General features: G+C 49.2%; 1 protein-coding gene across 1 annotated transcript in view; it reads right to left on the reverse strand.

Moving 5' to 3' along the window:
- The window catches only part of DPP7 (dipeptidyl peptidase 7), a 1,979,246-nt gene that overhangs the window by 42,928 nt on the left and 1,909,488 nt on the right, over positions 1–26,830 (reverse strand). Inside the window, exon 11 of the mRNA XM_085611261.1 lies at positions 16,983–17,053. Within this exon, the coding sequence (XP_085467387.1) occupies positions 16,983–17,053 (71 nt within the window). The remainder of the gene's footprint in view (positions 1–16,982; positions 17,054–26,830) is intronic.

Genomic DNA, 26,830 nt, shown 5'->3' on the forward strand with positions numbered 1-26,830 from the left:
AACGACACCCATGGGCAGACGAGGCGCGTGATTGAGAGGACGTTTGCACTCCTGAAGAGCAGATTCCGGTGCCTCCACAAGACCGGCGGCGCCCTCCCATATGCCCCGGTGAAGGTCTGCAAAATCTTCATTGTGTGCTGCATGCTTCACAACATGGCAGTGGAGAAGGCCGTGCCACTCATCCTTGATCCGGATGAGCAGGATCATCCACCCGTGGAGGATGAAGGGCTCGGGCACGGGGCAAGTGAGGATGAGGATGAGGATGAGGACATCCGGAGTCAGCTTATCCGCAACTTCTTCTCACGATGGGGAGTCCCTGTGTCTGAGTGTGTACGCTTTGAGCCTTGTGTGGCATGTGTTGCAATGTGTGTGTCAAGCTGACTGTGTGCTAAGTGACTTGGAGGTGTGTTCTAATGTGTCATTCAAGTGATGATGTCATTCCACACATATCAGCTGGGACACTAAATTTATTAAGGGCATGGTGACAACATAATTCCTGTAGAGTACATGTACATGTCTGAGGATTACTAGCTCTTCGCTGACTTGTTGTGTATCTGGCCTCCACAGGTTCTTGCGGCTGTCGTCTGCTCATGTCATCATTGCCCTCCTGCTATTCCTCATGAGTATTGCAACGTGTGCTGGATCAGAGTTACATGCACAGACATGGTGGAAAGTCATTTGGGGTAAGGAGTGCAGCAAGGCATTTTGTGGGTGGTACATGTTTGTGATATGTGGGGACTGCTCCTGTGCATGTTGTGTTACCATGCATACATGTCGACTCACCATGGGCCACATGACGTGTTGCATGGCTCCCATGAATTGATAGTCACCCTTCCTGACAGTCATCTGTAATGGTTTGTGGATTCTGATGAAGGCATCAATGTGTGTATAACGTCCCTCAGGAACATACGGGATGCTAATGGTGGACATAGTGTGGGACATCCCCATATGAGGCTCAATGGGGAATTGTAGACTCTCCGTGTTCAGGAAGGGGTGTTAGGCTCAACCCCTTCACTTGTGTGCCAGCTCAGTAGGATTTACACATCTGGGTGTTGAAGGGGGTGTCCAGTGTAGGTCAAACATGGTCAGCCAAATGACCTGTGAGTCTGTTCCAATTGATGCATTTCCCTTAGTGTGAGGCTGAGTAATACAGGTGTTCGTCACACTCCAAGGTGCCTCATCTCTGTCAATGCAGGTCTCTTGCCACTTTGCATGCGGCATATCTGGCATAGTTGTGGAAGATTATGCATAGGAGTCCATGTGTAGTTTAGCAACATGCATGCAGTTGCTCATGGATTAGGCTCCCTATTGGGCATGAAGTACATGGTTGTGTATGTTTTTTGGCATGTTGGTCCACACAATGGGCCGTCAACAGCTGCTGAGGGTGTGTCTCATGTGCGCAGGTCGGCCTTCAGTTTCCTGATCCGGTGTCATGCTTCTTTGGTGATTGTGCATGCATTGTCTTTGGGTGTGCCATGTGACACTGGACACTCCTTACTTTACACACGCGCCTGTTGCAGTTGTCCTTCTGACATCCTAGTCTATGTGTGCAAATTCTTTCATTTTGCAAGGAGATGCCGCCTGCTGCTGCGGCCCCTGCAGCAAGGGCCCACAGAGTATCCAGATTTGGCAACACACACGCCTCCAAGATGCTCCTCACTTCCTCCCTCCACCCATTCATTTGGCTGTCCTCAGCTTGTCTATGCCACTGTTGCCGCCACTCAGTGCCAAAGGCTGGACCATCAGCACATGCAAGGTGCATAACCCACATCACACTACAGTCTGATGTATCAGCCACACTCCGAGCTATGTCCATCCGCACATCTAACGCCTGCTGTCAGACATACCCTGGGCACACACACAACACCTTTGCATGCTGAGTGTGCAACTCCAACTGCCTACACTGCGCTGCCCCGCCTTCCAGGCCCTGTCACACCAACCAGGTCACGTCCCTAATACTCCCCACCGGCTCTGTAGCCCAGCAAGGGCATGTGAGTGGGACTCAAGGCTTCAGCATGTAGTATGGTGTCATCGTCTGGGACATGGCACAGGTATCATCTCTCAGCATGACAATCTACAGTGTCCAGGACCCCCCTCTCCACCATCACATGCGCACAGCACCTCATCATCAGCTCGTATGCCATTGACAGCCAGGTGCTCCTCACCCTCAACAAAGACACAGACATTGGCAGTTCCATCATTAAAGTATGCATGAGATCCATTGATGAATGGCTGAACACGAGCCAGCTGAGGCTGGACTTGTACAGGACTGAGGTGATCATCTGAGGATTGTCCCCTTCCAGCTGGGTCAAGTGCCTGTGTCCCACCCGCAAGAGCCCTGCACAAGCACTCAGTGGCCACACACACAAGATGGTGTGCATCATGTTTGGCTCGCTCACATATGCCATGCTAGTCCACACCATCTGTACCTCATGCTTCAACGCCCTCTGCATTATGCACATGATCCACAGATAGATCCACTCCAAGAAAAGACAGACCATCCCCCAGGTCCATGACAACATCCGTGTCAAATACTGCCCTGCCCTCTACGGAGCAAGTACATCCAAACTGCCAGGCAACTGGTCCACTTCCAGGGTGCATCTGCACACCTCAGATTCAACACCCTGCGCCCCAGCCACCTCACCGTCCACCACAGATAGCTGCAATGGATCACTGTCTGCTGCAGGATGACCTCCACACTCCCCACCCACACTCAGGAGGCAGTCCACAACCCTGACCCCAACCAACCTTGTACGTCTGTCATCCTAGATCCTGTTGGGCCATCTCCGTGCATCCAACCTTGCCCTGGCCACCGTTCTTCACATCCACCGTACTCCAGCATACAGGACATTGTTCTCCCACCTGGCCACACGTACCTGGGACTCCCTCCCCGGGAACCTCCACATGAGCCATGACCTCTACGCCTTGATGATAATCTCCCAAATAGGTCTCTCCGCACAGTTTAGCAAGCACCCCCTCAGCAGCCAGAGGCCATCACAGGTGAGTGTTGTGCTCCATGCCTACATTGAATGATACCCTGTGACCCATGTGTGTCCTGTCCCAGACTCTGATCCCAGGGTATGGATGGCTGGAGTTAGTTCAACACTCAGGCATAGTTTGACATTTCCACACACATATGTCGTTGAATAATGCAAAATGACAGAAACGTCTCATGTCCAAAGTGATATATTTATTTGCGGTGGGGTAAGTGGTTTGGTACATGCAATTAGGTGCTCTACCGGGGGAATAGAATCCAAAGTTCACAGGGGGAGATGGTATCCTTGGCATTGGAAGTCATCAGAGTCCAGGGCACAGTGTTGGTCATCATTGGTCAGACTGTGACCAGCAAATCCACGTGGCAGAGAATGTCATTGGATGAGGTGCTGCTGTTGCGCCAGAGGGCCAGGTGCCAGGCCTGGTGACCTGGGAGACGTGGATGGTCCGCTGACTCACGGTCTTTTCCGTGGACGACCCACCTTCCTCCGGGGACCCTCAGATGCAGGCCTTGACGATGCTGGGGACGCTCCGTCAGACGAATCCTCCTCCTCCCTCCCTGTGTCTGGTGCTGGTCTACGCCTGGTGGCACAGGGAGGGTTGCCCATGATTTGGGCGATATGACGGAGTGATTGGCTCATGTCCCTGTGCACCGCCAGGAGCTCAGCCAGTCTTGCCTCCATCCGTCCTTGGTGTTGTTGATGACTGGCATGATGCTCGACCTGCAGGTTCTTAATCTCATCGAGGGTCCCCTGCATCTCGGAGAGTCTGGACATGACCTGGTTGATGCCTCTGGTGTCACGCCGGTATGAGTCCAGGATGTTGCGTATGTGTGACATACCGGTGTACTGAGCTGGCTGGTCAGGTTCGCGCCTCCGCCTGCCTCCACTCCCACCACCCCTGCCCACTTGAGCCTGGCCTGCCCTTGTGGGCACATCGGGTCTACGGGACCCCGGAGGGATGGCATTTGCATGGTTGCCTGCCTCCTCCTGGGTGCCCGGAGAACCTTGTCCCTCCTGGTCAGACTGGCTCTGTTGTTCAGTGCGAGCAGGGCTCCTGGGTGTGTCCTGGGATGTGGCAGGAATGGGGGTGGTGGTTGGCACAGATGTACCTGACGAAGGTGCTGCAGGGGCTTGGGCACCAGAGGGTCCAGGTTGGTCGGGGTCATCCACGGAGTGGTGAGAGTCGTCGCTGCCGGTGGGATCATCTTCACACCGAGCCTGGGACTGTGAATCTTCTCCCCCAGTGTTGGGGGGGAGATCGTCGACGTTGCCCTGTGTGTGAGAGAGAGAGACAATGTTAATGGTGTTTCATGCGACATCTATGTTTCATACATATTCAAGTTGACACAGTTCCTCAGGTAGTTGGATGTGCCTAGCATTCCTCTCAATGTCCACTTGGGGATGGGTATGTTGCGGGGGGACAGATTGGGATGTTCTCCTGAGTGTTTGACCTGTAGATTGTTGGCTCTGATGCTTATTTGGCTCTGGATTGGTCTTGTTGTGTCACATGTCCATTGTGGGAGTGTGTAAATCCGTTGCCTGCCCCGGGGGTATGTGCTTGTGTTAGGGGGGGTGGGTTGTGACCAGGCGTGCTGTTGTGTGTAGTGTGAGTTGTCATTGGGTCTCCCAGGTGATGTGTCTGCCCCCTCATGGTGCATGCTGGCATGACAGTGAGTGTGAGTTCCTGTGCTAGATACCTGTGCTTGTGGAGTTGGTGTTTGAGTGTACAGTGGACCCAGGAGGGCCTTGTGCTGCATACAGCAGGGCCAAGCGTCAGCTACCTTGTCAGTACTTTGCCAGTCCCTGTGCATTGTGCATGGGTATGTACCTATGCCATATGGGCTGAGGGCATTGGTGTCTGCGTCTCATTTTCACAATGTGTTGTGTGGGGCCCACCCTCCCAGCCTCCCGGACATCCAGTCTTGTGTTTGTGGTTGTTGTAGCCTTGGACATGGCCTTGCCTTGATTTGTGAAGGGTGCATGGAGACGTTAGTGGCATGAGCGTGGTTTTTGAGTGTGGTTGTGTGCGGTGAGTGCTTGGGGGAAGTTGCGTGCATTTGGTGTATATGTGGTGTGGACCCCATTGCCCCCATGTTACGTAAGTTGTTTGTGTACTCACCAGGCTCTGCGACTCCTTCGACTCCGTGTACTCCCACCGGCGGTAGCAGGGCCATCACAATCTCCTCCCAGGGATGGTAGTGTACGGGTCTGCGGGGCGGCCCACCTCCAGTGATGTTACTCTGGGCATACTCCTCGTTCATTTTCCTCTTGACCGCCCTGCGCAGATCGTACCACCTGGCTTGGCATTCATGCCTGGTCCTTCGGATGGGCGCAACAGCATTCACCTTATCGACAATCCTCTGCCACATGGCATATTTTTCAGCTATGCTGGTCTGTCTGACCAATGTTCCAAACAGCTGTGGCTCGACTCTGATGACTTATTTGACAAGGAGGTCCAGCTCCGCCGTTGTGAACTTTGGATTCTTGTCTGTGGGCATGGTGTGGGTGTGGATGGTTGTGGGTGTGTGGGTGTGAATGTAACGGTGTGTGTGTGAATGTGAAGAGGGGGATGTTTGTGGAGGAGGTTGTGTGAAGGTGTGTGAGTGAAGGTGTAGTGGAGGTATGAGTAATGTGGAGTTGTTTCTCAGTGGGGTCTGGCAGCACTGGGTCTGTTGCAAAGGCTCATGGGTTGTGTGTGTGGGCCCTTTTTATTGGTCCATTTTTGGGTGTGGCTGTGTTTGAATTTTGGTGGGTGTGTTATAAGAGGTGGTTGTGATTTGGGGCCTCTGTTTGACTGTTTGGATGTGCCAGGTCAGTCATTGAGATGTATTTTGTCATGTAGACGTGTTTTGTGGTGTTGTGCGAGTCGAATTGATCCTCCTTGTGCTGTTTTACAGTGTCCTGGTTCTGTAAGAGTCTTTTTCGCGTAGGTACGATCCGTACATACGCGATGCTGGGTGAGGGTGCTGGGGTACGGCGTACATGCGGTGGGGGTACGGTGCGTACACGTGCGGCCCTGGGGTACGGTGCGTACATGCGGAGGTACGGCACGTACATGGGGGGGGGTAAGGCGCGTACATAGGGGGGAGGGCGCGTACATGGGGGGGAGGGCGCGTACCTGCGGTGGGGGTACGGTGCGTACAGGTGCGGCCCTGGGGTACGGCACGTACATGCGGAAGTACGGCGCGTACATGGAGGGGGGGGTAAGGTACGTACATGCGGTGGGGGTACGGTGCGTACACGTGTGGCCCTGGGGTACGGCACGTACATGCGGAGGTACGGCGCGTACATGCGGGGGTGATGCGCGTACAGGGGGGAAGGCACGTACATGGGGGGTATGGCGCGTACAGGTGCGGGGCTGGGGTACAGTGCGGACAGGGGGGTAAGGCGCGTACATGGGGGGGAACGGCACGTACATGGGGGGGTACGGCGCGTACAGTTGCGGGGCTGGGGTACAGTGCGGACAGGGTGGTGTACGGTGCTGACATATTTGGGGGTGGGGGGGCTGTACGGCTCGTACACGGGCTTAAGTTTACCCGTGTACATGTGTGCTACTGCGTTGGCTCCGTATGGGCCATTTTACGTGCGATTGTGTATTCGGACGGACGGTCGGGATCGTACTTGCGCGCTCGGACTTGTGTTTTACGATTTGCACGTAAAAATGTCCGGCTCACTCTCGTACACTTTTCCCGACGATATTCGGACGTAAAAACTTTCCGACGCACTGTTGTAGACTTTTCCCAACGCTATTCGTAGTTATTTTTCACGGACGAATCGTACTTGGCAGTTTGTACGGTACTTGTACGACTCGTACGTAAAAAGATACGGGTCGTACGCAAATTATTTTTGACGGATCGGAATCGGCACCAGAATGGTAAAACCACTTCACTAAAAGATGTATTTTATCATTCTGAGTTCAGGCATACTAAACTCGAATTTCTACATTGTTCCCTGAGTCAATTAGGATTATAAAATGTAATAATCAAACTGCCCATTCTGACCTATGGGGAATAGGTAGCCTTGCAATAGTGAAAAACGAAAATGGCTGTAATTCACTATCAGGACATGCCACACACATCAGGGCATGTCCTACCTTTTTACTACAATGCTCCCTGCGCTTGGGCCTACCATAGGGGTGACTAATATGTATAAAAGGGAAGGTTTAGGGACTGGCAAGTGGGTGCACTTGCCCAGTCAACATGGCAGTACCAGACTGCACACAGGCTCTGCTATGGCAGACCTGAGACACACGTTACAAGCTGCTCCGGTGACTGGCACAATCAGTGCTGCAAGCCCACCAGCAGCACTGGTTACAAGCCCTGGGCACACGCAGTGCACTGTACTAGGGTCTGACAAGTAAACCAATCAATCCAATCATGGAGTCACTAATCCATACATCAATTTATCATAGGGAGTGGCACAGTGCCCAAAGCATCTATAAGCAGCAAAAACACATGAGGCCACAGCAAAAAAATTGAAGGGAGACCCATGACAATGGTCCCAGGTCTAACAATAAGGAAGAAACCGGAATTGAATTCTCCGTTCCGGTAGGCGTAAGGGACCTCCTCTATGGCTTCTTTCCAGAGAAGAAAAACAATCTCCAATTTAAACAGATGAAGATGTCGATGTAACCTCCTCCGAAGTGGATTTTGTCTGTGGGTTTCTGAGCAAGTTCTAGAGTGTAGCCATGTTGAAGTAGTTCCAGCACCCACTGATATGTGGTAATAGATTTCCAGTGGTTGTAGTAACTGGAAAAATGTCCGCCCACCCTATGTGAGGGAACATAGGTTACTTGTACCGGAAAGATATTACTGACGTCCTAGATGAGTCTTGTCCTCTGTTTGGTGCTGAGGACCTCTTATGTGGCAATTGCCTTGAGTAGGCAGAGGTTGGTGGCTGTCTGTGCTGTTGCTGGCAGTAGTGCTGATGGTGGCCCTTTTGCAGCTGGAATTGGGGCTGGTATTGGTAGAACTGAAAGTTCCCTCTGGAAGAAAACTTTCCCTTTCTTATAGCACCACTAAAGTATCGAATGCAGCACTACTGTAGCATCCCTAAAGATCTTCCCATTTTTGTATCTGACTGTATGGACTGGAAAGCATCATCTGCATGCTTGCCAAAGAGTCCCTCTCCACTGTATGGCATGTCTGATATTTTAGCTTGTATTTTTGCTCTAAAGGATGCTGCGTTGAGAATACTTGTCTCCTCAAAACAGCCACTCTACCTCGCCAACGAAAAACCAGTGAAGGCAACCTCCATTATTATGTTAATTATCTCAGAGGATGTTCTTTTGCCCTCTTGTATGAGGCTTCATTACTCTTGTCCTCTGGCAAAACCTCTCTACATAAGCACCTAATTCAGAACTCATCTGTCTGTCATATCTCCCGAATATGGCTAGCACATTCGGTGCCCAAACGGTGGTAGCCGCTATAGCAGAAAACCTTTTGCCCACATCATACATGCGTCTTCCTTTATCAGGTGGAGCAGAACAAGGTGAGGAAGGGTGTCTCAAACGCGTCTGGGCAGCCTGCATGACTATAGAATCCGGTCACAGGTGTCCAGTAAGGCAGGCTGGAGAATCGACTAGGGCCTTCTATTTTTTTATCTAGATGTGGTACAACAGCAGCCACCGTTGCTGGGTTCTTCATCACCTTCAGACCATATGTGGTCTGTTACTGGTATTGCCTTAACTGACTGGCGTGCCTGCTCATTGAAATTATATTGAAAGCAGTCTGTCTGTGTATAGGCATGGGGAGATCAAACCTCTTGGAAGCTGTCCCCTAAAGAGTGTAAAACCCTTCGATGTCACCTGGAGGTCAGCTAGTAGCTGGTGGAGTAGATGGGGCTGAGAGTGGTGCCAAATAATCATGCCATTTGTTGCCAGCATCAGCTTGTGGATCCTGTGTTATGTCACACTCCAATGGTTTGCTGTCATCCGAATAAATACCCTGGATGGTAACAGGTGGTAGTGGTCTTGGTGGTACTAACTGTGGACTCTACAAAGAGTGGATTAGACGAAGAGTATGAGGCGATGCAGTGTGTTACGGAGCAGGTGTTTGTTATGGAGGTACTGGAAGCCCACCTGACTGGAAATATTTTGTAAAAGACTGCCAACATTTGGCAGAGCTCTGTTAAAAACTCTGGGGGCTTGCATCATTAGCTCCTGATACTATTCCTGATCATCACACGGATCATAACAAAACTGCTTCGCAAAAACCTCAATCGATAAGGATTTTGAAGTGTGGGGTTGATTCTGCAATGATAATTCTCCCTCTAAATACACATCATCATAGTTATCTACGCATGGCGCTTTACATGACGTTGTGTGGGACCGTAAGCCAGGCATTAAGGACCTTTATCTTCAGACTCATCAACATCAAACAAGTGTGTAGGTGAAAGAAGAGAGACCTTGCTGGGACAGGTATGTTCTAGCAGGATAGGTACCGGAATTCTCTAGTCTGTAATAAGAATGTTAGGAGGTGTTGTCCGTGGATCCGTCAACAATGAAGTTGTCAAATGAATGAATGAAAAAGCAATTTGTATAGCGCGAAAGTTTACCCTAAGGCGTCAAGGGGCTACAACAGTTACAGCTATCTGGTAGGAGCAGTTCTTCATAGGTCAGATTTACAAGGCAAAAAGCCAGGTCTTCAAGGCCTTGCGAAATGGGTGCCATTGACAAAAATATCTTTGCGAATGGAGCTGGCCTCATAGCCTGTATCATCGTCAACAACTTTGTCTATAATGTTGTTGATGTTTGGGACGACAAAACTGCTGTTTAACAAGTTACTTACCTTCGGTAACGATGTATCTGTAAGATACATATGTAGTTATAGAGTCCTTACCATAGAATTACCCCCAGGTGTCAGACTGGACTCGGAGATATGTTTTCGTAGCAGTACCCCCTGCGATTCGGTAGGTGGCGTCGGTCGACTCCACATTCATCGTCGGCGTCGTGGTCGCTGGAATGACGTTGCGGAGTCTACTTAGACGCTGCCCCTGCGCGCTGACGTCAGTGCTGACACGACTTTCCACGCCAGAAGCGCAGAACTATGCAAGACACTGACCACTGGTGCACATAACTAGAGTCCTGTAAGGGAGTCCGTATCCCTAGAAGTCAGTTCGCAGAACGGGGAGGCTGGACGGGGCGGTAAGCAATCTATAACTACATATGCCTCTTACAGATACATTGTTACCGAAGGTAAGTAACTTGTTCTTCTGAAAGAGACTGTAGTAATAGATTCCTTACCTTAGAATATATACCCCAGCAATGCCAACACCGGTGGAGGGTCTGCAAACTAAGTTCACACCAGGCAGTCCTGGAGAAATAAGCGACCAAAAAAGCCATCTCTCCAGACTTGACTGTCCAGGCAGTAATGTTTTGTGAATGTGTGCAGGGATGCCCACGTGGCTGCCTGGCAGATGTCAACCAGCGGAACCTCACGTTCCCTGGTAGAATGGGCGCATAGTCCTACTGAAGGTTAATATTTTGCTAAAGAATAGCAGATCTTGACGCATAGGACAACCCATCAAGAGATGGTACATTTGTGCACGGCCCGACCTTTGTTGGTGCCCACATAACCCACGAAGAGTTGATTGTCCACCCGGAAGTCTTTAGAGCGGTCAAGGTAGAAGGACAGCGCACGTTTTGGGTCCAGACAGGTGAGTCTCTCCTCCTCCTTGGAGGGGTGCGGCGGGAAGAAGGTGGGCAATGTGATGGTCTGACCTATGTGGAAAGAGGTAACCACTTTAGGCAGAAAAGAGGGCCTAGTACGAAGGACCACTTTGTCCAGATGGACAGCAAGAAAGGGAGGTTTGGAAGACAGAGCCTGAAGCTCAATCACCCTCTGAGCAGAGGCGATGGCAAGCAGGAAAGCGGTCTTTAAAGTAAGAAGAAGTAGAGGACAATTATGTAGAGGCTCAAAGGGAGCACACATAAGATAAGTAAGGACAAGATTCAAGTCCCACTGGGGCATTAAGAAAGGAGAATGAGGAAAGAGATGAGTAATGCCCTTCAGAAATCAGTTTACAATAGGGGACTTGAAAAGAGAAGGCTGGGCCAAAGAAAGAATGAAGAGAAGAACCGCTGAAAGAGGGGAATAAAGGGGATCCACAGCCCTTGCTGTGCACCATGCCACAAATGTGTTCCATCTTCAGGCATATACCGTTTTGAGGGACGCCTGGCTGCCAAGATGACATTACAGACAATTATGTAGTGGCTCAAAGGGAGCACACATAAGATAAGTAAGGACAAGATTCAAGTCCCACTGGGGCATTAAGAAAGGAGAATGAGCAAAGAGATGAGTAATGCCCTTCAGAAATCTGTTTACAATAGGGGACTTGAAAAGAGAAGGCTGGGCCAAAGAAAGAATGAAGAGGAGAACCGCTGAAAGAGGGGCAGAAAGGGGATCCACAGCCTTTGCTGTGCACCATGCCACAAATTTGTTCCATCTTCAGGCATATACCGTTTTGAGGGACACCTAGCTGCCAAGATGACATTACAGACTCCGGTAGGAAGGTCGAAAGCCGTCAACTGGCGTCGCTCAATCTCCACGCAATTAGGTAGAGGATGGACAGGCTCGGGTGGAGGACCGTCCCCTGCTGCTGCGACAGAAGATCCTCCCAAAGAGACAGTCTGATCGGAGTATTGATGGCTATGGTCAAGAGCTCGGGGTACCAGACTTTTTGTGCCCAGTCCGGAGCCGCAATAATTACTTGGGCTCGGGCATGCTTGATCTTTTTCAGTACTCTGGGTAGAAGTGGTGCAGACGGAAAGGCGTACAGGAGGCTGCAATTCCACTTGTGAGGAAAGGCGTCATCGAGCGAGTGCCGCCTCGGAAAACTCCAATGTGCAGAACTGCTGCAAAACCCACCTGTCCAACGTGATGTGCCAGTGGGAGAGGTGATGGCGGATCCTGCAGCCCACTGGCAACTGGTGGCCCTGAAAAGTCAGACTAGGAAGGTTTGGAGGCTGCTGCAGGAGGGGCATTGGTGGACTGGACCGCCCGCTGGCCCTCGGCCACGCATAGGCTGGGTAGCTTGCGTGACCCTGTGGCTCTGGGTTTAACATGGTGGGGCACCCCTTCCGTAGCCACGAAAGGGGCGAAAGGCAGACTGCATGGGGCGAGAAGTTGTTGCGAGGCCCAAGGATTTGCCCGTGTCCCTAGAGTCCTTGAAGCGCTCGAGCGCATTGTCCGCCTTGTCACCAAAAAGGCGACGGCCATCAAAGGGCATGTCCAAAAGTGAGGATTGGACATCCCCAGAGAAGCCAGATGTTCTCAGCCAGGTGTTGTGCCTCAGGGCTACTGACGTGGAAACCGTCCTACCCCGAGAGTCTGCGGTATCCAGCCCACACCGGATGGTGAACTTAGCTGTGTCTCAACCCTCAGCAACAGCACAGGTGAGCACATGCGGTGTTCACCAACCACAGTCCTAAGCTGGTGGAAGAAAACATCTTCTTCCCAAGGTGGTCCAGCTTCTTGGATTCCCTATCTGGGGGAGCAGTAGGGAATGCGCGTTTTGAGGATGAGGCTTGGACCATCAAGCTCTCAGGGGTAGGTTGTTGGGAAAGTAAATGTGAGTCGCCTGGGCCGGGCAGTGGCGAGGGGCAATCACCCTGTCCACAGGAGCCCCTGTGCTGGACTTGGACAAAGTGCCCAGAAGGATGTCGGTGAGGGCCTCATTAAAAAGCAGCAGGGGCTCCGAAGAGGTCTGGGAAGGTATCCAGACTACTGGCCTCACACAACTCCTCTCGCCAGTCCGGCTTCTCAAGTTGGTCCGCTAGAGGGTGTACAGACCCCTCCCAGTCCTCCTCACCCTCCTCTGGCTGCCAATCAGGGCAGTAGGGAACACCAGGAATGAACAGTGGTACAAAAGTACTCTCCGGCGTCGGTTCCGACGTCGGTCAACGTTGATCCGGCACCGTGTCCAAGTCGGGGGTGAGGCTGGGGTCGACGCCGGTTGGGAGCGCAACCGACGTCGGGGGTGTCGTCACTGGAATCGGTGCCGGGGAAGGTACCGTGAGGTCGACCGGCGCGGATCCAGATCCAGGCCTGGATCTTTGAGGACCAGGTTCAGGGCCCGGCAGTCGGAGCACGACTACAGGTCGTGGTCGCGCTCCAGGCACTAGAGACACACCAGGTGCGGATCGATGACTGACCATCGGAAAAAGAAAGAACTGACGTCAGCACGCAGGGGCGGCATCTAAGTAGACACTGCAACATCATCCCGGCGACCACTAGGCTGAAGTCGGATGCGGAGTCGACCGATGCTACCTACTGACATGTAGGGATACTGCTACGAAAAACTTTCTCGGGATCCAGTCTGGTGCCTGAAGGTAATTCTAAGATAAGGCATCTATACCTACAGTCTCTTTCAGACATCACCTTTAGCAATGGTGGTATTGTAGACGGTTTATTGGACGACCTATAACTTGTCGACAAAAGGGTCTGTGGATGACCTGATCATGTCAGAACTGGTAGGTATACCTTTAATGAATGTGAGAAGACTCCGACCTGGTCTTCCAAGGCCTTGTTGAAGAAGATGAGTCTTCTTTTCTCTTCTTCAGTTTTCCTACTTTTGTGACATTACTCCTGTCTGAGTACTTCTTGTCTGTCTTTTTAGAGGGCCCCCGAGAGTATTCCATTTCAGCAGGTGTTCTCTTTTGTGATTTGTTTTTGTGATGAGAAGATATTCCCTTACCTTCATTTTTGGTGGATAGGTTGTCCTTTGGCTTAAAATATGTAACAAATCAATAGTCATCCCTTTCTTTTCTAGAGAGACTTCGCAGAAAAGGTACTACAGTACTTGCAGTCCTTGATTTTGACTAGGGTGTACGCAGTAGAGACACTCTTTATGATGGTCTCAAAATAGAGCTTAAGCTTTCCACATGAAGCTCGAGGTATCAAAAGACCTTTGCTAGAGGGCTTTGACATACCTTGTTTATCAGAATTCAAGCTTAAAATATGTTACCACAGAGATATATACAGATAAATGTCCAGGAGATGTCAAAAGGTGACAAAAATAAGCTTTGAAGAAAACAAAATGAGCAGAGCTCAGGAAGACCCCCTTCATACAAAGTGCAGTTCGAAATCTTGAGGGGAATAGGGCTTCAGAAGGTGCTTCGTGACTGGGTGGAGTGCAGATCTTTAAATAATGTGAATTGGTAATACTGTCACTCATTTAAGCTTTGTATCACAATGCTTTGTTTTTTACTGCTTGCTATAAGTACCATGGTACTCCCACCTCGACAAGGGGGAAAAATTAAGCATCTGAATCTATGAATGATTCAATACTAAAAAAGTAGAATAATTAGCCACAGGACTCTTATTCACAAGAATCCTTAGAAGACTTGTTTTTGAAGGCAAAAAATGACCTGCTGAGTATTTACTTAATGCTTAAAATTCCAAGTTATTCTGCAGTGTTTCTCCATCAGCACCACTCTGTCCTACCAGATGCACACCCACCCACCCTGCATACATGGTCGCCCAGCTACTTGTGCAGCTGAGAGGAGGAGCACATGGAGCTAAGGTCTCTGGTTTTATCGGCTTCTTAGCATAAACCAGCTGGAGCAGGATAAGGGTTTAAGCTAAACTCTTGACAAGGTAGGAAAGCAGAAATTGATCATTGCCATTGCTGTTCCCTTTCCTGGTCATAAAGAATCTTTTTTTACTCATCAAATTGTGTTGGCAAGTGAGCTCTAAATCTAAAATTTTACTTACGAAAGGGAGGTCCAAAATGGGTCTATAATTTGCCAGGTTAACAATAATGGGTGTAAGTTTCTTTAGCAAAAACAGCTTGTTTTAGACCAATCAGAAATTAGCATTTAGGTACAAAGTGCTTGCCCACCATCAACTTCAACTCAAATGTCTGTGAACTTTGAAGTCTGAACTGAAATCAGAGTTCAAAATGGTTAAAATGGAATGAGATAATACAACCAATATACTGTTGAGAGGGTGGTAATGGCGGAGGTACCAGAAGAAACGGTGTCAATTTATAAGGGGTGGAGAAATGAAGAACTGTGTGATAAGCAGGAGATGTCCTGGCAGCAAGGTTAATGACAATCAATACATCACAACAGTGCATCTACCATCAACACCGCCTAGGAAGAGGGTCAGAGTAAGGTAGTTTGTCCCTAAACCTTCCAACACCCTGCAGATGATACTCTTGCCAGACTTTTATTGAGGACCAAACTAGATATTCGTAGTGTTCCTCTCCCTGCCTGTAGGCTCATCGATGGCCCAATGTAATACTGAATATTAATGGCTAGAGGCCATAATGATCATTAATGGCTACAGGCAATAATGAGCATCAGTGGCAAGGCACACATATACATCATTGGCCGAAATAAATAATGAGCATAAATGGGTCCAACCACCAAAGTGGCTCAAGGCAATACCAACCCCCAATGCTCCAAGGCAGGTATGCCCAGACGTGGGCCCCGGGCGCACTGTGCCACAGGATTCAAACTAGCCTGGCTGATGAGGGGTGAAGCCCTGAAACTGGTTCCAGGATGCTTGTTTCTGGTCCAGGGAGGACCTGTGTTGGCAGTTCGGGTTGCACTGTTCCCATGAGGAGCAGGGTCAAGACGTATTTGCATGTCGCTGGGTCTAAACTGGGATGGTGTAGTGAGCAAAAGAACAATGGATTTAACCTGGATCTCTTGACTGGAGGTGAATGTTTGATTTGTTCTGCATTCAATCCATCATCTGTGTGTCTTTTGCTTTTTCGCCCTTAGTGCGCCGGGTATGCCCAGACATGGGTATCCGGCTCACTGTGCCACTGGATTCAAGTTAGCCTGGCTGATGAGGGGCTGAAACTCTGAAACCAGACCCAGGATTCTAGTTTCTGGTCCAGGGAGGAACTGGCTTGGCAGTTCTGCCTGGACTGATCCCATGAGGAGCAGGGTCAAGACTGATTTCCATATGGCTGGGTCTAAACAAACCCTGTTGTTGTCTCAGAACCCGGATGTCCATGAGTAAATATGGACAATATGGACCCCTCCTGCAATATCGGTTTGTGCAAGGGAAATAGGGATATCCACAGAGATGTGGGTATGAAATCTGCACTCAGTGACTGAGATTGGTAGGCATTTTTCATGCTGTGAAAGAGAGGGTCCATTTTACATCTTTTATCACACATTGTCCACATCTTTCACTGCACACATTTTGATACAAGCATACACACAGGCAACAGGGACTTCAGTATTGCACCAGATTGCACTACCAATCAAATACGGTATCACATTTGTTTGTATGCACATGCTCAAAGAATCGACCTGCATTCCTATTAGGAAATGGGTCTTGAAGGCTCTTCTGTAAAATAAAATCTGTACACTGAAGGGTAAAGAGCTTTTGGGATTCTTCAGACACACATCACTATCCTCTAGGTTGGGGACATAAATGCCTCCATGTACTAAGCGGTCAATGGCAGAGGAATGAAATGGCCCTTGTGTTTAAATGGACGTATGGAGAGTGTCCAACTAGGAATCCTTGCCTGAACAAACCAAGTGCTGCAAATGGAGGTTGCAAAACATCTGTTCCTCTCAGAAGGTACATAATTCTGATCCTCTAACCTCTTTGACATTTGATATCAATGAAGGATTGAAATGACTGTGAATTCTTCGGCCAATATTTGACACACAGGCCCTACATTATCTCACCGTTTACATTTGCCCTATCAGAGCTATTAATATCCTGTATCTGTCACAATTCTGTTAGAATAAACATGTCACCTTATCTCAAACACTTCGGTCAAAAGATTGCTTCACAGGTTCACTATGCTTTCTATGAAATGTTAGGTTTTATTGTTCTAGCTAATCACCTAATCTGCGAGAAACAAAATAATGAAGTCTTGCTTTTATGGTGCTCCTCAAATAACTAGGATTATTGAGAAAACATATGATGCTTTGGTTTTGTTCAGACAATTAACCAGGTACTCCCTATGTCTCATAATAGATGTAAAATGTCTTCTATTCCTAAACCATCTACATACCGAAGATCCATTTGATGAGCAGAATTTTGAATGTTGATCGCGATCAGTGATGCACTCAAGTTACTGCGTACCTGATGGATTAAAAAGTAAAAATAATTTAGAAGCAACTCAGCATTGCATTATTTCCTGTCTTTGTTGCTTGGATACCAGTGGTGTTTTATTTTTGCAACAAACAACTACAGCTAATTCACTACAATGTAAGTATGGACTCCATGAATTCAATTATACAAAGGCGAAATTGGTTGGCACAGAAAAGAAATACAAATGCACCAACACAAGACCCATTTTTCCCTCCACCAGTGACACTATGTCCATATGCTTTATCCTACCTTGCAGGACCCACTCATCTCTGTACAAATCATGAGTGTTCCTTCTCGCTTGCTACAAAAAACAAGCTCTGTGCTCTTTTATCTAAGAATCTGATGGACCAAAATAGGGTACCAGGGCAACCAATGCTAGACCTCTGGCATGAATCCTAGACCCAGCAGAATGCTTGTTCAGCTGTAGTGCTTGCACTCTGTTCATGATATAGAAATCTAGAAGACCTGTCTTCACCTTCGCTTAAGTCCCTAAGGACCCTTGGACTAAGTCTTTGTAGCAGAATTTGAGATGCCATTCACTTCACTTGATTCCTAAGCTCAGCAGACATTTGGTATGATAAAATGCCTGCATCCTGCTGTCCGAGGGCCCGAGCTTTGAATTCCTGCTTAGAAAAGTTACTAACTTGTAATCCTATGTCTCCACCATCATCGTGTTCATTGCCGTTGAAAACATTGAATTCTTCCCACCAATTTGTGTGAACAGGGTTTTGTTTTAACAGAGTGAATCAATCAATCAGGGTTCTTGTAAAGCACACAGCTATTCACCTGTAAGGGTCTCAAGGCACTGATCATGGGGGAAGGAGGAGGGGGAGCTGTGGTTCAGTCAAAGAGCCAGGTCTTGAGGTCCTTCCCAAGTTGAGGCAGCAACAGTGATTGCCTAAGATGTAGAGGTAGAGAGTTCCAGGTCTTCGCAGCAAGGTAGGAGAAGGAGTTTCCTCCAGCCGTGGTCTTGGGTGTCATTGGGGTAGGAGGCCATGTTGAGACTGGAACTTCTGACGATGGCTGCAAGCGAGGCCATGTAGATGTTGAAGAGGGTGGGGCTCAGGGAGGATCCCTGATTCACTCGGCAGCTGATGTCTGTGGGTTCCGAGTAGAACTACAGAAGTCGGAATTTCTGCGTTCAGCCAGTGAGGAAGGAGCGGATCCAATCTAGGGCTTTGTCATGGATGCCGGTATCGTGGAGTCTTGCGCAGAGGGTCTAGTGGGAGACCGTGTCCAAGGCGGCTGAGAGGTCCAGGAGGATGAGGCTGCAGTCTAGCCTTGGTCGAGGAGGGTGAGGAAAGCGGTCTCAGTGCTGTGGTTGCTACTGAAGCCCGATTGGGAGGGGTCCAGGATGTGGTTTGTTTAGAGGAACTCAGAGAGTTGGGCCTTGATGGTTTTCTTGATTACTTTAGCTGGGAAGGGGAGCAGAGAGATGGGTCTGTAGTTCTTGAGGTCCGTCGGGTTGGCAGAGGGTTTCTTCAGCAGGGGTTGTTGATCTTTGCATGTTTTGTCTTCTGGGAAGGTGGCGGACTCGATGGAGCAGCTGATCGTGCGGCAGAGCTCGCGTGTGATGGAGGTGCCAGCTTTGTTTAAAATGTGGTGAGGGCAGGGGTCCGGAGGGTGTAGTCAGAGGTGAGGATGGTCCAGCTGGGCAGGGTCTTCTGGGGTCTGGAGCCATTGGTTGTGGTGGTTGCAGGTGGGGTAGGTTGGTCTCGGGTTGCAAAGCTGTCATAGATCTCCTTCATCTTGCAGTGGAAGAAGGTGGCAAGGTTGTCGCAAAAGTCTTGCGAGGGGGGAATGTCAGCTGTCTCTGTGCTGGGTTTTGCAAATTCTTTGACCACGGTGAAGAGTTCTTTGCTGTTGTGTTCGTTGGCTTTGGTGCATCCTATATAGCTGCTTTCGTTGCTGTTCTGATGAGGTAGTGGTGTGCAGTGACAGCGGTTTTGACGGCTGCGTGGTCTGCCATGATCTTGCTACTCCTCTATCATTTCTTGAGCCGTCTGCAAGTGCGCAGGAAAGAACCAGCTGGCTTTCTTGGAGGCCTGCTAACCTGAGGGTTTCCTATGGGGAGCCAGTGTGTCGGCAAAGTTGGAGATCCAACGGTGGAGGTTGCGAGCTGAGGCATTGGCATCCGTGGATGACGGTGATGAGGCAGTTAGCTGATCTTCGTGACCTTGTTCCAGCTTCTGCTAGGATAGTGGTCGGCGCGGTGGCGTACGTGGGTTTGGTGAAGAAGTGGACGCAGTGGTGGTCGGTCAAATGTGGCTCGGAGGTATGGTTTACAGAGTTGTTGTTACTTGCGTTGAAGATGGGGTCGAGAATGTGTCCTGCTGATTGGGTTGTAGAGGTGACCAGTTGCTTGAGTCTGTGGGTGGCGAGGTTCTCCGGTAGGGATGAGGTGTTGTGGCCGTTGAGTTTGTCCAGGTGGAAATTGTGGTTGCTGAGGAGGATGTAGTCCGCGGGGACCGATGAAGTCGGCTATGGCTTAGTTGAATGGGGCAGGGTCCGAGAGGTCTGTCAACGAGGGTGCCGTTGGGAGTGGCATTCAAGTTGGTCTGGATCTGTGGAGGTGTTCCATGTTGGGTGAATGGTCGTCGGAGCTGGTTGTGAGGTGGAGCGTGTGTTTGTGTTTGATAGCAATGCCTCCTACCGGCCAGTTGACGCGGTCCTTGTGGATGATTTTGTAGCCTCAGGGATGGCGGTCGCTATGTCCGTGGCTGAGGCAGAGTTATCCAGGTTTCCGTGAAGAAGTCGACATTAGGAGCGATGGAGTCGAGCAGGTCCCGAGTATCAACAGCGTGTCTTTTGATGGAGCGGGTTTTGAGTAGGATGCATTATTATTATTAATATTGAATTTATAATGCGCATGGCTGCCACAGCAACGAGGTGTCCCAGCGCAGCAGCGAGGATCTGGAAGCGAGAGCTGGAGCCGATCAATGAGGATTAGATGGTAGGAAGGGGAAAAAGCCACGTCTTCAGGGCCTTGCGAAAGGTCAGATGGCTAGGGATGGTTCTGACTGAAATCGGGAGAGAGTTCCATAGTTTTGCTGCCAGGTGTCGGAAAGAACGCCCCCCTGCTCTGGCCCTCCGCACCCGAGGGACACAGACCAGGGCCTGGTCAGCAGAGTGCAAGGAGCGCGCTGCAACATAGGACTCCAGTAGGTCCAGGAGGCCCGGTGGGGCCAGCTTTGCAAAAAATTTGTGTGAAATACATAGTGTTTTAAATTGAATGCGTTTGCCCACTGGCAACCAGTGGAGTTTAGGAAGCACCTGGGCAACCGAGCAGTACTTAGGTAGTGACACCAGAACCCTTGCTGCTGCATTCTGGACCCTCTGGAGGCGGTTTATGCTGGCCCTCGTTTCTCCCAAGTAGAGGCAATTCCCATAGTCCAATCTGGCGAGAACAGACGATTGAATAATGGACTGCCGCACCGAAGGGGGAAAGAACCCAAGCAGTGGTCTGAGACTCCGCAGGAGACCAAAACAGACCCCGCCACAAACTTAGTTTGCTTTTCGAAGGTCCAACCGCGGTCGAACCAAATGCCAAGGTTCTTTACAGAGTCCTTGGGGACTGGGGCAGGCTTCAGACGTTCCGGCCAAAAAAGGTCCGTCCATAAATCCCTGTCTTTTCCGAAAAGCAAAATTTCGGATTTCCCGGAGTTCAGCTGAAGGCAGTTTGCTGCCATCCAGTCGGAGACATCCAATAGATCAGCCCTGAAATTATTTAGGTTGGCGGAATTTTTCTTAGAGAAGCTGATCATTAATTGAGTATCATCGGCGTATGAGACCAATGAGAGCCCCCTTCTCTTGGCCAGAACTGCCAACGGGCTAACATACAAATTAAATAGTAGTGGGCTTAGTATAGAACCCTGTGGTACTCCCTGGTGTAATGCACATTTTTGTGAGGAAAAGGGGGGAGCCAAGACCTGAAAAGATCTCTCTGACAAGAAAGATGTAATCCAGGCCAAGGCCGAGTCCCTGACCCCGATGTCCCGTAGGCGTCTCAATAGAATTTTGTGAGATACAGTGTCAAATGCGGCACTTAAATCCAATAGGATCAAGGCCGCAGAGTCACCTACGTCTAGATGACTTTTAATGGTTTCTGATACCACCAAAAGTGCGGATTCGGTGCTATTCCGAGGGCGGAAACCATGTTGAGAGGGGTCAAATAATACATGTTGCTCAACAAAGCCTTCCAGGATGGAGTTCTCGTGTGCCTCCGTCACTTTGGCTAGAAAAGGCAGTTGCGAGATAGGACGGAAATTACCTGGGTCGGATGCGGCTAAGGAGGGTTTTTTCAGAAAGGGGGTGACTTTGGCATGTTTCCAGGCTCGGGGGACAGAAGCCGTAGATAGTGACCGATTGACCACGTCAAGGCACAGTTCGGAGATGGAGGAATACAGTAGACGGAACCAGGTGGGAGTCACTGGGTCCGCTGGAGAGCCTGACTTGATTTTGGAGCATTAAGATGCAAACTCCAGCGGCGTGATGGGAGTGAATACCCCCAAGCTTCGGCCATTTAGAGGCTCACCCTCAGATGGATCCAACTCTTCGGACAGGGAAGAAGATTGTGGAAGTCCCTGGTAAATCAGTTCCACTTTATTAATAAAATATGTGGCTAACGCGCTACACTGGTTATTAGAGGTGATTGGAGAAACCGCATTACTCCCGGAATTCTTCATTTTGCCCAATATGGAGAAAATTGTCTTAGTAGGGTTGGAGCTCCCTATAATTTTATTGCCCACAAAGTCGGCCCGCGCTCTATGGATCTCTTTATGGTATGACTTAAGCGCTGATCGATATTTGAGTTTAGCCGTCATATCATAAGTGCGCCTCCAATCACGCTCCAGCTTTTTACAGCCCTTTTTGGCTACAGAAAGGGCATCGTTGAACCATGGGTTGGATGGCCCGCGCCCTATCTTACCCCATTTTGCAGGGATATGGGTGTCCAGGCCCGCCGTCAGCCAGTCCTGGTAACACTGGTTTGCTTCGTCAGCGCATGCCGGTAGTTGTGGTTGATGGCTAGATAGCCAAGCAGAGAAGATCTCGGGATTGAGTTTATGTCCACTTTGATCGGAAATTGTAGGGAGAAGATGACCAAAAAATGGTCTGTCCAGGTCTGAGGGACGGGGGAGCGCATGATGATTTGAGGAAGGTTAGAAATGACTGGGTCCAGAACATGACCGGCTACGTGGGTAGCTTCAAGCACACACTGCTTTAATTGAAAGGCTTCCAGGTCAGCCAAGAAACTACTAATCTCCACCTGTTCGGTGCTCTCAAGGTGAAGGTTGAGATCACCCAGAATAGTGAAATTGGCGGTTTTACTAGCCAGATGCCCCACTTTAACAAGTAAATCCTTTTTAAAGCTGGTCGCTGGCCCAGGGGGTCTATAAATCAAGAGACCGGCCAAAGAGATATTGTGGGTTAGTCCAATTTTGAACGACGCGCATTCACAGCCTGCTATGGGTTCACTCTCTAAATTGGCTCTATACGCTTCTTTAACTATCATCGCCTTCCCACCTCTCTATTAACAAATTTCAATATGTAGGCTGGCGGGAGAGCCAGCCAGGGTATTGCCACGGCATCCTGGTGAAGCCAGGTTTCAGTGAGGAAAAGAGCGTCAGGGGATTCGTCAATTAGAAGGTCGAGGATCTCAGCTTGATGATTTATCAACGAGCGGCAATTCAGGCTGAAGAATTTAAATTGCTTAAGTCCGGGAGGGCACGGGGTCCGCTGTACCGGAGATAATTCAAACGGGCATGACTTGCAGTAAAAAGGAAGCTCGGGAGGGGCCCATGGGGACGATGGGCAAGGAGTGCGTGCCAGGGCCAAAAGTTCCTCTCGTGAATACATGATAAAATCAGACATGCCAACGCCCACAGACCCAGCGTCCGGCGCTGTCCCGGCACGGACGGGGCATTGCGTTAATTTATGAGGAAATGGGAGGGTCCGGCCAGGCAACTGTACCGCCGACTTCCCCCTATCTAAGATGGCGGCACTATTCCGACCGTCTCGGGGAAGTCGGCACAGGAGCCCGGTCTCTCCCACCTCCAAGGAACAACAGAGCGGCACAGGTGAGATTAACACAGAAGGGATTACTAAAGCCCCTGTGTTTTGTTTTTGTTCAAAAGGACAACAATAAAAAGGGGTTGACCCTAACAGTTTAAAAGCATGTGCAATATCGCAATTGGTAAAAAAAAAAAGACGTAATCTCCAGTACCAAACAAGCGCTTCGCTTCGCGTGCTCCCGGCTCAAGCCTCAGGAACAGGCAGATGCATCTGAGGTGGTCAGTTCTTGAGGGTCCTGCGGTCGGTGGGTCTGGTGTGCTGAGGCAGGAGAAGGTGCAATTGTGGCAGGAGAATGGGCCTTGGGTGTTCTTTGGTGAAGCAAGGTGACAGGTGGTGGAACGTCCGGGGTTGAGAGCGTGGAGGGTGCTGCTGGCGTCGTAACGGTGGAGGCTGTGGGAATCAGGGTCCATGGCGCTGGGCACGGTATGGGCACGGACGGGCTTGCCTTTGGCACGGCCGCACAGCAGCCGTCTTTAAGTAGTGTTGGGGAGGTGGGAGGGCTGGACAGCGGGGAGGCGGGAAAACGGTGCTTGGAAAGGGGTGGGGCTGCGGGGAGCGAGCAGCAGCGAGGTCGGGAGAGGGGAAACCGAAGTGAAAGTAAGGACAGAAGTGAAAACAAGAAGCAGCACAAAAAGATAGAGAAAAGACAGCAAAGAAAGAAAGGTAAAGAAACAACAGTAATAAAAAAGAAAAGAAAAATAACAGTGGTCAGAACAAGAGCTCACCACTGGGCCAGCAGGGAGGAAGCGCATGCGGGGGCCTGGGGGTGGTGAAGGGCCTTGAACTGCGAGCCAAGAGCTCAGGAGGGCAGACCACTACCAGGTGGAGCGGTGCAGTGGTTGGAGCGGATGCATGCTGACAAGGTCAGGGAAAGCTCTCCTATATATTTTTAATAGTAGCAGCATTGGCCATACTTATCTATCTCGTTCTTTTAAAAACAAGCTAATATATTGGAATCTCTTTTTAAAGACATACGGAGAAAGTAATTTACATTTGCTAGCTAACAATCTTTTTTGTAGACACTATCTACTTGCCAATACCTCACGTATTTAATATCTACAAGTACCAGACTGAATCCAGAAACTTTTCATAGCACTCGTAGTGTAGTATGCAAAAAGTGATGGATGAAATGCTTGAATTAATCTCAGGCACTGGTAATCACTATAGGCCACATCCCAGTCTATCGTTATTTAGCACACCATGCCACCTCAGTTAGAACCCAGCCATATGCAAATCGGTCTTGACCCTGCTCCAACGTGAACAGTCCAGCCCGAGCTGCAAGGCCAGGCCCTCCCTGAACCAGAGTACAAGCAATCGAGGACTGTTTTCATCGTGATTACGGCTCATCAACTACATACAGCTTGGTTCCAGTGACATTGTGCACAGGACCCAGGTCTGGGAATACCCGTCCCACTTAGGGAAACACACTGAAGTATACTAAAAGTGATTGATGAACCTAACTAGGGCAAAACCTTTCATGGGTTTCTTGAGTACCAGTTCAGGGAAGACCTGACCTGGCAGTCCGTACTTGAAAGTGTTCCCACTGGAGCAGGGTCAAGACTGATCTTCATATGACAGGGTCCAAAATGAGGTGGCGTGGTGTGCAAAATAGCGATGGACACAATGTGGGACCGAATGATTACCAGTGGCTGAGATTAATTAAAGCATTCCATCCATCATGTGTTTGCATGCTTCAGTGTGTGGCCCAAAGTGGAACAGGGATGCTCACACATGGGTCCCATGCACACTGTGTTACTAGAACCAAGCTATTCTCGGCTGATGAGCCCTAACTAGGTTAAAACTGGTTGTAGGTTGCTTGTGTTCTGGTTCAGGGAGGACTGGGATTAGCAATTCGGGCTGGACTGTTCCCACTGGCGCAGGGTCAAGACTGATTTGCAAATGGCAGGGTCCAAATTCGGGAGGCATGGTGTGCAAAATAACAAAGGATTGGGATGTGTCCTGATCAATTACCAGTAGGCTGGGATTAATTCAAGCATTCTATCCATCACTTTTTTGTATACTTTAACCTAATCTGGTAGTGGACACTGGATCTATCTGGCACCAGAAATAACAACAGTGTTATCACTGGAGTCATTTAGTGCCCACCCGGCTCACTGACATCAGTGACCCATCCAATTTTTCCATGCCCTTAGAGGCAAAGATGAGGAAGCAACAGACCAATTGCATGACAGTGCAGTGGAACAACTACATTGGAACCTTTTAAGTATCAGTGGATTATGACCATCATTCAGAAAGGGGAGGTGGGCGAGATTGATGACGAATCTAGGTAGACTACCTACCGCAATGATGATAACTGACGGTAACTAAGTTTCTGCTCATCGATACTTCTAACTGCAGATTCCTCATCTGCTGAATAGATTCCAAAGCAGTACCTCCTCCAAGGAGGTAGGTCTTAAGGGGTGGCCAGACAAGGAAATCCTAGAGCACGAAATGTGCAAAATGGCTATCCCGTCTCAACTCTTAACCCAAGCAATAATGCTTAGCGAAGGTGAGATGTCCATGTAATCATGCAACAAATCTAAACCATGGGAAGACCTCGGGCAAGTGCTGAAGTAGAAGTCTTCATTCTGGTTGCATGAGAGCAGATTCCCTCAGTCAGTTTCTTCTTGCAAAGGATGTAATATTTGTATACACCGTCTGAACCAGTCAAACAACATCCTCTTCTGGACCAACTTGGCCTTTCTGTTGCCTGCATATCCCACAAAATGCTAGTCGTGTGGTCAATACAATAACTGACTGCTCTACAGGGGTCAGTCCTTCTTGGTTTGGTGACGTGGAGGGTAAAAGGTAGGTGGAGTAACGGATTGTTCTAAGTGAAAAGGGAGCATCACATTTGAGAGGAAAGGTGCTTTAGTCCAAAGGACCTGTTTATCAAGGCAGAAGCATGTGAAAGCCAGGCAAACACTTGGCGCCTCCAAGTCACTGACACAGCTCACCGAGGTAATGGTCACAAGAAAAGCAGTTTTAAAAGTAAGTAAAAGTAATTGACAAATATGAAGGGCCTCAAAGAGATCGGCCATCAAAAATGCAAAACAAGAGTCGAATGTCATTGGAGTATTACAAATGGAGTTAGAATAACACATTCATTCCATTCCCTTCAAAAACCTGAACACCATCGGGGATTTCAAGAGGGATGGCTAATCTGAAAGGCAGAGAAATGCCAGGGTAGTAAAGTTTCCTTTCACAATGGCCACTGCACAACTCAGGTGGGTTTGCGACATGCTTTCAAGGGTCTACATTCTGCTACTCACACCATGCAAGAATTCTCTTGCATGTTCCAAACTAGACAGATTTTGGGGAGAGGTGTTGAACAGAAAATATATGCTCCCATTGCACATCACTATATTGTACTTTGAGGTTTTATACTGGTGTGCATTTTTAGATATTCTTAATTTTTTTTATTGCTTGCTTACTTAATTTAATTGTGATATTTGGGTATTTTATTTTGCCAGTATCTCTGTGGGATGAGCAAGGGTGGTTCAAAGACAAAATAACAAATCTAGGCAGTAAACATGGATTGTAAAGCTACGAGGCAATATCAAAATTCTAATTTCATTGAGACAGTGTACTCCTACTACAGTAAAGATAATTTTAAATCATTTTATTTATGTTGCATAAAACATCAGACAATATGTACAAAGAGGCAACAAGAATAACAACCACATAAAATAAACA

The sequence above is a fragment of the Triturus cristatus genome, chromosome 1_2 (genome assembly GCF_964204655.1).
Source record: "Triturus cristatus chromosome 1_2, aTriCri1.1, whole genome shotgun sequence".
Classification (NCBI taxonomy): domain Eukaryota; kingdom Metazoa; phylum Chordata; class Amphibia; order Caudata; family Salamandridae; genus Triturus; species Triturus cristatus.